This window comes from Sylvia atricapilla, chromosome 13 (assembly GCF_009819655.1).
Source record: "Sylvia atricapilla isolate bSylAtr1 chromosome 13, bSylAtr1.pri, whole genome shotgun sequence".
NCBI classification, from domain to species: domain Eukaryota; kingdom Metazoa; phylum Chordata; class Aves; order Passeriformes; family Sylviidae; genus Sylvia; species Sylvia atricapilla.
The window spans coordinates 7,402,190-7,417,027 of record NC_089152.1 but is presented as its reverse complement, the minus strand read 5'-3'; the positions used below and the strand labels follow the sequence as shown (position 1 = coordinate 7,417,027).

The 14,838-nt window shown below is 45.5% G+C and overlaps 1 protein-coding gene across 2 annotated transcripts in view; it reads left to right on the top strand.

The window, feature by feature from the left end:
• NTRK3 (neurotrophic receptor tyrosine kinase 3) overlaps positions 1 to 14,838 on the top strand; it is a 206,207-nt gene that overhangs the window by 153,463 nt on the left and 37,906 nt on the right. For both annotated transcript variants that reach the window (XM_066328294.1, XM_066328292.1), the window contains exon 13: positions 10,970 to 11,100. In XM_066328294.1, coding sequence (XP_066184391.1) covers positions 10,970 to 11,100 — 131 coding nt within the window. The remainder of the gene's footprint in view (positions 1 to 10,969; positions 11,101 to 14,838) is intronic.

Sequence of the window (14,838 nt, the reverse complement as noted above, 5' to 3'; positions counted from 1 at the left end):
CAAAGACAGAGTAAGGCCCATTTGAGGTCTTAGGAAAATGTGAATCTGAGGGAACACCTCATCAAGCCATAGACACAAGAACACCTCCTGTGTCGGTCCTGCGAGAAAGGGAGTCGGAGGAGGAGGTGGGAAGGAAGCAGAGATGGAAACTGGGCAAACTAGAGAGAGACTTTCTAACAAAATCACAACTCCAGCCTGAGATCTGTCTTTCAACACCTCATGTTTTTGCTCCATATGGCCTCGCTTCTGGAATATTCTTGTTCCATGGGTTTGGCTGCATTAGCCACTCGTTTAATGACCACCAAGCAAAGTTGTTGGTGGGCAAATGACTAGGCATGGGGCAAGAAATTATATTACTACCTGGAGTTTACAGACACCAAAAAAAAAGGCAAAAAAAGAGAGATGATGCTATATTTCTTTCAAGATTGTCCTTTTCCTTTTTTTCTTTGTGATGATGATGAAGACAGCAACAGTCAAAAGCATTTCCAACCTGCCTGGAGCTGTAGCTGGAAAATGCAGAACACAAGGCCTTTTCACCAAGTTTTCTGCTCTGAGACGGTCCAGGAATTCTGTCACAACAAATTTTTCTGAAAGTCTTTATGCACTTCCACATCTGGAGGAAACTGCACTTTGTCTAAAAATACTTCTTCATTTTGCACCCAATTTTGAGGTCAGTTCTTGTTCTGGACTTTGCAACGGGAATCACAGTTTTAGTCTGAACCACTTCCATACCATACCTCTTTCTTTAGTGCCACCCTTCTAATAGTCACATATTTTCCAGAACATGGTCAATATATCTGGAATTCTTTACCAGTTATAGTGTGGGTTAAACCCTTCAAATTGTGAAGCAGGGCAGCCACTGAACAATACTGAAACAGTTGTATTAAAATTACAAGAAAAAGCTTAACGCTGTGACCTGAACCCTGTGCTGCAATATCTGCATGGGTGTGCAAACATGCTGCAGCATGGCATCGAGGTTTGATGGCTGGGATGGGAATCACACCAGCAAGATCTGGCTGCTGAGGCCAAAAAGGGCATTGACTGATCACGGCATGTCTGTCACAGACATATCTTGCTGTAGGGGGTCAATACTGGCTGGGCTAAGCTCGGCTGGTAGGTTTTGGAGGGAGCAGTGGTGGATGGAACGCTTTTGTGTCGGCTGGGGGTGAGGGGGAATGCAGGCTAATCAAGGCTGTCACATAAATGAGGGAGATTTTCAGTGCTGCTTACAAATTAAGGACTGTGAGGAAGAGTCAGTGCAGGCATGAGGGCTGGGAGAAAGGCTCATGTGGCACCTGTGGCTCAGTTAAGCCAGCCCTGTGTGGCATCTCCCTGCTGGGACACTGTGGGGCTGCCAGAGGACAAAGCTTGGGCTGAGTTAACTGTGAGCAAACTCCTTCCTTTGAAGGACTCAGGAACTCATTTCTGGCCCTGCAGCAGCTCAGCCATGGAGGGGCTGCTGCCTGCACCAGGCCCAGGAGTCTGCTGCCATCCCTGCAGTGGAGCACTGCCTGGGGAAATGTGAGCCCAGAGTCTGCTGCCATCCCTGCAGTGGAGCACTGGCTGGGGAAATGTGAAGCTCAGAGTCTGCTGGCATCCCTGCAGTGGAGCACTGGCTGGGGAAATGTGAGCCCAGAATCTGCTGCCATCCCTGCACTGGAGCACCGGCTGGGGAAATGTGAGCCCAGAGTCTGCTGGCATCCCTGCAGTGGAGCACTGGCTGGGGAAACATGAGGCTCAGTGCTGCTGAAAGCAGGTCTTGCCAGGCTCCTGGGCTGCTGCAGCAGGCAGAGTTGTGCAGTCAGCTCCCAGGTTGGGCATTCCATAGCCCTGAGCCCGTGTGGCTCGGGGCTGGGAGGTAAGCCTCTGTGCTCCTGCTGGGAGCCATTCTCCAAGCTGCCAGGCTGCTGCTGAGACCCGGTCACTTCCCGCTTTCTTGTGATTATCCATCTCAGCAATAGGATGCTGTTGAGTGTCTGATTACTGTGTTGTTAAAGCCTTAAGCCTGAAATCTGACTATCACATGGTCCCTTGAGGGCCAGCCAATCCCCCTCCAACCTTCCACCAGTAATCCTTCCTTTCCCTTGGAAAAATAGTAAAACAGAGAGACAAGTGGTATCTGTCTGTAGCAGCACTTTCCAATCAAGTGAAAACTAGCTGGAAAATCAAATCAGCTGGTAAGTTGCTGCAAAACACAACTCTATCTCCTTAAAATCTCCTCTTTTGAGGGTTGAACTGAATAGCAATAGCTGCTGATGTACAACAAACCATTATGCCTCCTATCTCCTCTCCAAGCCCCCCTCCCTGCAGACGCATGAGTCTGAAGGAGGCAGATGATCTCTGAAGACTATTTTCCTCTGTTAAATAAATTCACTTTCAAATAATGTGTAATTAAATGTGTGGTATTGAATTAATGTTTTATTCTGAGTGCTTTGGCAGCAGGGGACCTAGGGGCCTGGCTGGTGGAAGGAAAACATGCTCTCCAGAAAGACTCCCTTCTTCTCTCTCTTTCCCTTTTCCTCCCACCCTGCCAAGAATCCCAGTCCCCGTTTCCAAGAGCTGCTGGAGTGTATCAGTGAGTTGGTGAGGACAATGCTTTGTGTAAGATCTCTTTTGTGCTACATTGTCATGAGGCTCTTGGGCATTTCACCCAGTGCAATAACCTCTGCAGCCCACTGCCTTCCTCCCTCTGCCTGTGTCTTGATATTCTTAGTCTCCATCCTCAAAAGATGCCAGCTGTCTGCTGTCCCTTGTATACAAAAGGCAGAGCCTAAGTGTTCTCTCAGGATGAGAAGTTGGTGTTGGATGTCTAAGGATACAGAAGCTGCAGAGGCTGGAAAAGCAGTTTATCCTTCCAGCCTGTGTCAGCCAGAAATTGAGAGAGTGCAGACAACGTTGAGCATCACTCAATGGTTTTTAAGTCTTTTGCCTGGAATGTTAGTAAGGTCTTGGTCCCATCAGTAATGTCTTGTGCTCCCCTGGGAGCCAGCTGAGGAGTTGGTGCATGCAGTGAACCTGTCCCCAGGCTGTGTAGAGGTGACAATAGCAAGGGGGACCAGAGTGAATCTTTTAACCTGAGAGGATCTTGACATGTGTCTTAGCACAAGCAGATTAAGCAGAGGCAGAGATTGGGTTGGGGCACAACTGGGAACCCATTTACAGCTGCCTGCTGCCTAACCCCAACCTTGGCAGCCACAGGGGCCCTTGGGAGCACTGGGTTTCTTTTGGTAAAGTCTTCAAGGTCTCCGTGCAGAAGGACATTTTAACCTTTGACAATAACTCAGGTGAAGAGATTTACCTTGTTGAAGCACGGGAAGGTCTTGTTCTGTGAACTCTTTCTTGAGTAATTCCAGAAAGTCATAAATCTGCAGAAGAGGAGGAGATGGATTCTGACTCAAAGGCAAGAGCCCGCTTCTGTATAAGGCATGGATGTGCTGAAGGGTTCTTTCATTTGCTGTTGGTCATTGTCAGGCTGGGGATGATGCTCAGGATCCTCCCTCTTGCTTTATCTCCTTTTGTTTAGATCTCCCCAGGATAACTGTTGGTTCTGCAGGACTATTCAGTGTTGTGCTTTCCCCATGAGACTGCTCAGCTCCCAGTAGATGTGGGACATTTTGTATTGCTCTTTTCACAAAATAATTGCTAAGTGGTTTGTACTCAGATTTATGGTAATGAAATGGATGAGAAGGGCTTAAAGTTGGGCTTTGTTTTTATAGGAATGTCGGGTGGTTTAAGGTGAGAGAGAAGCTTTTACTTAAAAAGTAATTGTGGAATGGTGCCAAGTGCATTCTAACTTCACTATTTTTTTTCATGAATTAAATGAGAATTGGCTTTAGTTTGGGTTTAAACTTTACAGATATGTCACACCAGGTAATGTCACCTGCTTCCAGGTGGTTGTCCGGATGTTTTGGTGAGGTTGCCTAATGGGCTCTGGACTTGCTTCTGATGAGTTGTTGGTTTAAGGGGTGCTTGTTCTTTGCCTTTCTATCAGCTCTTCTACACACACAAACTCCCTTTCTATTTCCCTTCAGCTCCAAGAGCACAGTACATGTGCACTGTTGCTGTTAGTGGTCTCTGTGTGGCTGCTTTTGGAGCTGGTGCTGCAGCTCAGAGGGTGCTAATCACTGGATGAAATGGAAATCACACCCCTCTGTGGAGCTTGAGGGCTGTTCTGCAGCATCTCTCCCTCAGATCAGGGCTGGCTGGAGTCAGCTGGAAGCTGAAAGGCAGCTCTTTGGGTCAGGGCTTCCTCTCCATCTGCTGCTGCAACAGTAAAAGCCAGTGGAGCTGATGATGTCTGATTGCCAGAGGTATGCTTGGAAATGGTGTATGTCAGGTATTTCCAAAGCATCAGAGATCTGGCATGAAGAGGTTTCTCCTCTCCTGTTTTCCTGAGCTCAATTGCAGTGAACTTTAACTCCTGGTGTAGATTGGTATAACTGGATAATTCTTTTTGCCAAGATTGTCCAGCTAAATGCGTCAAGGCCTGTTATTTTTTACCAAGGTCTATTTAGCAGCATGTAGTGCATTAGCTCTGGGTCTGCTTGGGTCAGCTGAGCAATAAAGCCTCCTTCCCGCCTGGGATCTGCACTCATGCCTTGTGCTGCTCCCAAGGAATGAAGCGGATGGTGAGAAAATGAAAAGAACTGCAGAAACATAAAATAGCTTTCTCTTGAAGTCTTTATGAAGGAGTACAATCATTAGCTGAGCTGAAGGCTGTGGTTGCTCCACCAAGTTCCCAAAGATTCAGATATGCTTTACATAAATCTCTATGATTTGTGTCAGAACTGCTTGGTGCTTATAATCATGACTTTTTTGAGTCCAAGTCCTTGAAGGGTGCCTTACAGAGGAACTTGGCAAAGAACCAGTGTCTGGGCACTGTGCCGAGTTTTTGGAACGTGTACCTGGGCCCTTTCCCAGAGGTGGCTCATGTCAGAGCTGGGAGAGAAGCCACCAGAAGTGAAGGGCTACCTACATGAAGTCCAGGCAGAGATAAGAAACAGACTGTTTATGTCTCCATTTTTTAAAATCATGTGGGACTGATCCTCCCTTTGTTTACGTGTACTTCACAGCAGTCCATGATTGAAATCAATATCCTCCATTGACTTTGATGGATTTACACCAGGTGAGGAGAGAGACTCGGGCTCTGTGCAGCCTGTCTATGAGTTATCTTCTCTCTCTATGAGACAACTCTGTGAGAGAATGCCTTGCCAGCCCTCCAGTGGCAGGACTTTTTGATCTGGTCCTGCCCAGTACACGTGCTCTGCTCTGATCAGGTGCATCGGGTAACTCATGGGGAGGTTTGGTTCCCATCCAGGCTGCAATTGACTGCCTGACATGAAGGGCTCTCTGCTTGGTACTTTCATATCGTGGTGACAAGATTTGCAGTGTAAGTTGTAGGCTTTGTTTGTTTGATTTTAATTGTGGGGGAGCAGCAGAGCTGTGCAGCATTTATTCACAAGAATTATTCCAGCAGCGCCGAGGAAGAAATGAATGAATCACATTGACTAAGTGAGAACTTTGCTACCTTTTTGTGGACAACTTATGTAGAAAGGAAAGAGACAATTCTTTGGCATAAATTAGTTGTTACAGCAAATGACTCAGCCACTGCTGAAAAATGTCACTGTTGTTATCATTTATAAAGCACTGTTGATGCAAATGAGGCTTTAGAAGCTTATGAAAATCAAGACCATATCTACAAAGGATCAGACCCAAATCAGGATACCCTAGAAACAGATCTAAAATAAGTCAGTTTTAAAACAAGACTTGAACAGCATTAGGGGCAAAAAATAGAGGAGAAGAGAAAAAGAGAAGAAATGCCATGATGTGAAAAAGCAAAGGGAGGGAGGAGCAGGTGATGGAGAGGTGCAGGAAAGGACTTACCTATAGGGAAAACAGGGTCACATGTGGGGGGAGAAGAAAAATTTATAGAAAATTAATATTGGTCTTTTCTAGGTGAGAAGAGGAATCTTCCAATAAAGAGGGCAGCAAAAGTAAAAGGGGAAATGTCTACAATTTTGCTCTATTCCACCACCAAGCTACAGGTTGTTTGTGAATTAATAATCCAGGGTTAGGAAACCCACTAGAAATACAAGAAAATGAACTGCTTGCTGTTTGGGAGTTTGAAATAAGATGTGAGGAATTAATTGAAATTAATTAATTTAAAAAATGAAATTGACCTGGTGTAAATGATCCAGCATTAGTAGTTTTTCAGTTTGCTGTAACTTAAGTGCTGTCGCTGTTCATGGTTTACTCTGTTTGGAAATTGATTTGTCCATTTTCCTCCCACTGTAGTTATCTGTGTCCAAACACAATCATGCGCATCCAGGTTTCAAGAGTATTAGCAAACCATGGTTTTAAAGATGCTGGTTGTGATGGGAATTTGAAATGCAGAATTTGCACTGTCACTGAACCCATCTCTTCTTCATCTGATGCCCAGGACTGATTTAGAAATGAGACAGTAATTGGAAAATTAGATTCATGAAATGTACTCATACAACTTCCCGACATCCGCTCATGTGATTGAGAAGTGGTGGTTATTCAAAACAAGGTGTTTTCATTGCACACAGTCTCTTACCAGCTCCATATGCTCTACCTGGAATTTGGAGGTTGAGTTGGGGTCCTTTTGCCTTGACCTTGCCATAAGATAGAGAGACTCTGCAATATGAGAGCAAAACATGGGAGAAGAATCATTGAATCAGTGATGTAAGTGGAAAAGTTCTGATTTTTCCAGGCTCTGTCACAAGGGCCAGTGCAGAAGTCACCCATTGGAACATGGTAGATTGATGTATGAGAAAAGCAGAATTAATCTTGTTCCCTATTTTTCTTCCCTGGTATCCCATGGCTGTGCTGAGTTCAAGTGAACTAGAAGGTGTTTGTCTCAAGGAGAGGAAGAGACATGACTAAGGACACATGGGAGCAAGAGATGGGGAGGAAGAAGATTCTGGTTTCACACAGCCACTTTTCTGACTAAGTTTACTTTAAGCACAGATCAAGTCAGCTGTCCTGCAAAAGGTACAGAGGTGGTTAGGTAAAGATCCTTTTGCAGATCCAAAGCTGCTACCCTTCTGCCTTGGCTCTTCCGGAGAAAAGGAAAACTCCTGCTTTGGACTCCATGTGTAAAACTGAGTCCCAGACTCACTGTTGTTAATGCTCTAACTCATGCTGCCATCATTGAGATAAAGTTATGGGACATTTCCAACCAGCTGCAGGTCAGGAGTTTTCTGATGTGGTTAATGGGCTGTTCAGAACAACAGTGAAGGCAAAAGTTTGAAACACCTTTCCTGTGTGTTAAATCTTGATGGACAAGAAGGAAGGTGGGGAATTTGCCCAAGTTTTCTTTTGTGCCATGAAAAAACGTAATGATCCCAAAACAAGGACTGGAAGATGCTTCATTGTAAAGTGGAATTACTTCAGTGTTCAGGCACTCACATCCTTCCTGTAGGTGCAGCATGGCTTTGAATGAGTTCACATCATGCTGTCAATTCTGCTTATTTTCCTGTCAGGTCTTGCTGTGGCTTCTGCACAGGATCTTCTTATGAATTGTCTTGTTGTCTTGTTTTAATAAGTTAATAGTACATGTGGAGGAAAAAAACCAAAGAAGAGTGGTACTTAGGGAGAGGCAGTTTGCATACACCTTGTCTACAGGGCTGACTGCAACACAGCCGAGACAGATTAGCGCAGCACTGCCTGCCTAAAACAAATAAACACCAGCTGTTTATCAGACAGGGCTCGGCTTCCTCCAGGAGGAGGTAAACAGATTTATGCAGATGAAGCTCTGAGGTGCCCTTGCAGCACAGCATCTTTCATGGCTATTTGGCCTTCCTCATGAGTTATGGCCGGGACGGGCGAGCGCAGAGGTGCAAGGTGAGCACAGGAGCGCTGCTGGCCACACCATGCCAGGGGGGCTTGTCACTGCTTTATGGTTAAAGCCTGTGTTTTATAGCGGGTTAGAATTAATCATGCTGCTGATCTCGCTGTGAAGAGAAGAATTTGGTCTAAACTTCACTATTTTAGGCCTCTAGCACGTGAAAAAGCAATTTGTTATAACTCACTCACTATTCTATTTGTGCCTAAAATACTATGAAGCAAAATTTATAGCTATTTGAGGTTGAGAGAAATTGTGATCAGCAAATGTACTTTTCTGATTCTCCATTAAGATTGTCCGGTTGCTGTCAAACTACTTAACTTCATGACCCTTTTATTTTTATAACCACCCAAGTTAACTTTAAATCCAACAGTGCTACACAAGTCCACTACTGCAAAAGTATTGCTTCTCCCTCAATTCGACTCTGTCTGCCACAATACCACATTAAATTCTTCATATAAATTTTCCCTGAAATTTTTCAGGTGACTCTTAACAACTAGCTGTAAATTCTGGTCTTGAAGACAGATGGGATATTATTTTAATAATGTAGACATAATCACACAGTTTGGATGCCAATTCTCAGAAATGTCTGATAATTTATTAGGATGTTGTTGGGAAGAAAAATTAGGAGCTGAAAGTTTTGGGCAAGACCCTGGAGAGTTTAGAAAGAGAGGTTTGCCTCAGTTCTCATGGTGTTACTCATCAGAAGTGTAAAAATTCTTTTTTTATGTAAAAATAGTATTGCTGGTTTTTCTGAGACTGTTTCCTTTTTACCTTCATCTCACACCAAATGAGACAATTCGATTGGAATTGCTACGTAGTTTTTAAAAATATCCTTGGGCTCCTCTTACTACAAGATCACTCCTCACAACTTTCTTGATTGCTGCTATTCATGAGACTAAAAATGCAAAAACATGGTGTGTCAGTACCGTAAGACCAAGGTAATTCAGTGATGATTGCTATAGAAATGCTTTCCAAGACAAAGAGGAAAAACCCCTTTTCCTCTACTCTATTAAGTAAATTGGTGCCATTTGGGCTTTTCTTATATTAGGAGTTTCCTCACCCAAGTGCGTCACTTTACATTTCAATGCGTTACATCTGAGATTTCTCAAGGTACTCCTTAAACACTCAGCTAAACCAGCTGGGGAAGGTAAAGTCCACATGTGATTTGTTCTCCCTGGCTGTCACTGCAGGTTTAAAACCAAAGTAATTTTGGATGTGCATACCAACCTGTGCCTTAATGTTACTAATATTATTAATAGTGGTACGAAACAGTTTTCAGCCTATTGAACAATTAAGAAAGGTCAAGGGGAATTCCCAGAGAGATGTTTTTCATTACAAGGCCCATTGCTTGTGCAATCTTGCAGCATCCATCTTCCCAAGCAAGCCAAGGGCCCAGAGATGGCAGCTCCATAAACCTGCCTCTGAGCTCCTAATTAAAAAACTTAATTTCATGAAAGCCATCAGGAATCTTGTCTTCCATTGGTTTTTTGATGCATTAAGTGGTACCTATGTCGTTGTAACCCATCAGGCTGATACAGGTGCCTGCTCAGGTGCTTGTGTGGCAGGAGCTGGTGGCATTGTCATGTATCCCTGCTGCCAGTCTGAACGCCAGAATTAGTCACTTCCACCTCCTTCATCTGCAGTGCCCCAAGGGAAATGCACCTCATCTAAGGGACACATATCTTTACAGCTCCTGTGGCACAAAGAAGAGATGAAAAAGGCTCAAAAGTGGTCCAGTTTATGAGCAAACAGATTCAAGGTTATGAACATCCCATGGTAGTGGAAGGAGGACACTTTCCCACATAATGCTTGCGGAGACCAGTCATACATCAGCTTTTGCTCACTGAGCACTAGAAAAGAGTGCACAGCTCTCCACTGCTCTGCCATGACCATCAGGCTGAGGCTGGGGGTGGTCTGTGCTGCCACAGTTCTCAAGGGTGGTGGAAAACTACACTGAAGGACAGTTCCTAGAGATGAAGTTTTGGGTGCTGTGCCTCCAGAAAATGCTGTGGTGGCTGTGCATCTCTACCTGCTTCTACAGTTCATTCCAAGAATTATAAAAAAACCTTTATTTTAATTGCTGAGGAGTTCCAGGGATGATGTGATGCCAGCAAGGTGCTTAGAGGTTTGCCGTGCCTTAGTGTCCTCAGAAGAGAGCAAGTTCTCCCAGCAACCCACGGCATTTAATAATGACACAGAGTCTAGTGGATATTCCATAGTCACTTCTCTGCCCCTGTAGGTGCCTGGTATCTGAGCAAATTTAATCCTTAGAAATGACCTGTCAGCTGAGCAAACCAATTTTCATTGTCCTCTGTACCTCTGGTCAATTAAAAGCTACTGCTCTGTGATTCTTCCTGAATCCTTGGCTGCTATTCTCTGTCAGTCCTCGCTGTCCTAAATGTCAGTGGAAAGGATCATTGAAACTAATGGGTTCAGTTCATCTGTTGTGCCAGTGATGGTATCCTGGGATGACCTTCTTTCTGAGGGAACAGTTGTGTAGGGGGAGGCTGCAGGGCCAGGGTCCTGCTGAGGGGCAGTACTCAGCACTTCCAGCCAGCTCCTGCTAATGCCCTAGGGAGCGTGGGGGTCACTGCTCCTCCTCCTCCCAGGAATGCTTTGACTTGCCAGGCTTCAGCCTCAAAAATCTGTCATGTTTGAGCTTAAACTAATCCCAGATGAAATGCAAAACTCAACAGGGCCTTCTAATCTCACCTGGCCTTTCACTGGGAGGATGTGACCTTTGCTACACCTCACAAGAGATGGATTATTTCCAGGATCATTCCAAAGAGATTCATGTCTTTGTAGCAAAATTTGCCCCGAAGATTCCTCTACCCGAGGGCAAGCTTGCCATGAGCTTGTCATGAGAACTGATAAACCTCAAGTACTTTCCTGGCAGGTGTTTTGCATGAGACTAACTCCATCACAGAGATGGCTGCGTTCAGTGGGTGGGTAAAAAGATCCCTTTCGATATTTTAGCAAAGCAATTTCAGTTCCCTTGCAGCTTGCAAGAAAATTGAATTAGTTGTTTTCCATCCACTGAATTAACCCTGATTCATTCTTCCCCCAACCCTCTCCCTCTTCCTCCCCTCCCTCCAACAGATGTCCAGCATATTAAGAGGAGAGACATCGTTTTGAAGAGGGAGCTGGGAGAAGGTGCCTTTGGGAAGGTGTTCTTGGCCGAGTGTTACAACCTCAGCCCCACCAATGACAAAATGCTGGTGGCAGTGAAGGTAAATCCCAAGGGCAATGGCAGAGGGTAGGGCAGGGGCTGGCCAGTGAAGCAAGACTGGATGAGCCTGTGTGGGAAAGGGAAGCAGGGGAGGGCTGGGGGCCAGGGGTGGGGATTTATCTGATGCCGGAGATTGTGGTAAATCCACTTAGTCACACACAAAGTTTCAGTGTTTCGCTTCAAGGTTGTCTGTTCTCACCAGTGCCAAAGCCTTCCTTCCTGCTGACACGGCCAGGAGACAGACAGGGAGGAGAGGCTGCTCTGGAAGCCCTGAGCTCCCATGCAGCTGCAGCAGCACAGCGTGGACCGACCTCCCTCCAGCAGGCACTGCAGCCCTCCTGCTCCTTCTGGATTTGATCTTTTTGTGTAACGTGCAGAAGCCGAAACATAAAAAGGCCTCAGCAAAAATGAGCAATGAAAGCTAAGCATGATGAGCCAATTTTCTGGGATCAATTTGCTGCAAGATGGGCAAAGCAACTCGGCTCAGCTCCACTCTGCTCCTGCTTGCCTAGCCACAGGTTGCTCCTGTTTTGGGTATTTTAAGCCAACACGAGTTCAGCTTGGCTTGTGCTGTGCTGCTTGCATCCTTGTGATATTCCTCGTGGGAGCTGTGCCCCATCAGTGTGGCTCTGGGCAGAGCAGAACTCTCAGTGCAGAACTGTGCTCTCCTCTCAAGTGGCACCAGTTGGCAGAGACACAGTTTAATCCCTTGGATTTAACCATGCTTCCTAACTCCTTGGAACAAGGTCTGCGTTTGAACCGATGCTCTACAGGGAAAAAGGTTCCAGCACTCTCTCCAAAGTGCTGGAGGCATCCAGTTACTTGTGACTTTTTCTAATCATTGGCAGCTCCAGCCTATTTTTTTTTTTTCCCTCAGATGTCCCCTTTTGTTCCAGCAGGAAAGTGCAAGATTGAACCTTTCACCTCTGATAGTGGTTAAAGCCGAGGACATGAAGACACCCACATGATTAATTGTTTGATTATAGGGTTGGTACCTGCCCATCAGTGTCAGCCATTCCTCAGCAAGCCTGGCTCTTGAGTCTCTTCAGAGTTTCATTTGTATGTAGGCAGAAAGAGCATCCGAACTTGTTTCTGTTAATTGCTACTATGAGCTTACATCTCCAGAGTGCCTTTCATCCTGCAAGATCATACAGCTCCAGCTCTGGAGCAGGGCCTTGGAATCTGGCTTTCTGCCAGCTCTGGGAGTGGCAGGGAAAAAAATCCCTCTAATTTGGGCCACGTTATAAGTCTGAGGGGGGAAAAAAAAGAAAAAGAAAGAAAATGACAGGAATAAAGGCTTTACATATTAAGTTGAGATTTGGCTGCAATTCCTGAAGATCTCATGCCCCCAACTGAGGCTGGGAACTACCTCCCCAGTCACTGCAGCTCAGGGCAGTAGCAGGACACAATGGTTAAGGGCAGCTGAGTCTACAGCCCAGAGCCTGCCTCTGCCCTGCTCTCAGGGACTCTCTCCCAGGGCCAAAGGAAAGGGCTGTGCTTGCTTAAATGGACTCAGATTTTCAGCAGATTTAAAAGGTTGCAGCCCTGCAGACAAACTGAGTTTTGATGTGAAGGCATGGACAAGCTTCCTGTTTTATTCAGCTTGCTTCTAAAAGCATCCTAAGAAGTGCACAAACACTATATCCAGCAGAGTGTTAAGGTGACAAAGTCAAGTACTAGAAATGCTGGAGGGGCTGTGTTCAGGGCATGTCCTCTGAACACCTTATTTTTCTTTTCTCTGTGGCTGCTCCATTGTGGGGATCACTCCTGTGCTGGAGCCTCCCTAGATGTGAGTGTACCCATTTTCACAACCTCCCAGCAAGTTACTGGGCTTGTATCATCCCCTTTTGCAGAGGGCAGATGCAGAAGCAGGAAAACTGAGCTGAAGAGATCTGCTTTAGGTGAAGGATGGAGTCACCTACCTCTCTTTCCAGCCCCATGGACAGCAGGTACCTGACTCAGAGTGAGCCCTGCTGCAGCAATAAACACATGGTCCTTGTGAAGACCTGGCCCTGATGCTGCATAAAAGGGGATTTTCCAGGTAATATTGGAACAACTGGCACTTCCAATGATGACAGCTGCAACATGCAGATGCTCTGGGACTTGACAGAAGTTATGGAGGAATTGTGTGATGGAGTCAGAAAAAAAATCCACCTGAAATCTTCCTAGGAGGCATTCCATTCATTTTACTGAGACATCCCTTCTCTTTCTTTGATCCTGGCCTTCTTTCCCTGCTCTATCCCTTCCAGCTCCCTCATTTCTAAATGCTTGGCTCTGCAACCTAGAAATGGGGAGGGAGTTAATAGCGCTTTTTTTGGTGTGTGATATCAACAAACTTACAATCTTAACACCTTATAAAAATGATTGTGTGTGAAGGAGATGAGACCTAAACTCACTGCAGCATGAAATATTATGTGCAACCACAGGAAAAAGGGGGAGAAAAGAGTGATGGGGGAAGGGACTATTTTCCTGCAGGAAAAATAGGGTGGCATCAACATTATGAAGATATTAAATGACTAAAAGTAATTGGGTGCCTGAGATAAGGATGGATGCTTTGCCATCTGCACCATGTAACTAACATTCATCTAAATATTTCTAGTCAAGCTATCCCAAAGGACAAAGAATTAAAACAGATTTATGTCATGTAAATAGCAGTTTGGGGGCAGAATCAGGTGAAGCAGTGTCCTAAGGCTTGGGGAAAACCTCACAGCAGGTCTGCTCCAAGCGGAAAAGAACCTTCTCTGCAGGAGTCTCTAGAGGCAGCAGCACCATGGGCCAGCCCGGGTGCAGTAACAGAGTGCTGGGCCCCATCCTCCATGCACAGCTTTCTGATATTTAGCAGCCTTTTTTGCACATAAATTGCAGCCTGCAGCTGCTCAGGCCACAGCTGCTGTCTGCCTGAGGGGATTCAAGGCACAGGGAAAGGTGGCAGGTGTATTTGTGTGTAGGTAAGGGGAGAGCTGCCCAGGGTCCCCCACCACTACAGGAGAACTGGTGCACATCAGACCAACACAGGATAAGTGGAACAAGTTTCCTTGAGTCCTTTTCAGGTCCTGTTAGGCTGCACAGTTAAAGCCAGGATTGGTCCTAAACAGTCCTGGCATGTGGAGGAGGCAGAGAATATGATGCAGAACCAGCAACTCAAAACCAGCCTCTTCATTTTCATAAATGCTTGCAAAGATTGTGCTGATTCTTGTGGCCATTTCATCTTGTCAAATGGTCTGGACTTAAACTTTTTCATCACGTTCCCTCCCTTGATACCCTGAAATGACAACAAGCTGATTTCAAACTAACTCTCCAATGCAACTGCACTATAATGCACAGACAAGCCAGAACCCAGCCCTGGAGCATCCTCCGTTTCATCAGCTACAACCACAACAACACCTTCATGGCAACTCTCCAATGTCAGGCTGGTCCACACCACCTGAAGCCTGCAAGCTGCCTTGCAATGGCAAAGTGGCATTCTCAAATTGTGGGAGATGAGATATTCTCAATAAGGATACTGATTTCAGCATCAGTCTGCCAGGGGAGCTGTTATAAACAGCAGGGTATAAAAACATGATTTTAAAAATTATGAGAAAAGACTTGACAGTGTCCTTCTTCAGAGGCAGTTTGAAAAATCCACACAATAACTGCACAGCCAGGCAAATCCATCTCCTGAATAAAGGCAGTGTAGTCAGCTATTTCAAAATAAAAGACAGATAGCAAGGACTGGCTGGCTCAGGAATTTAATAATAAT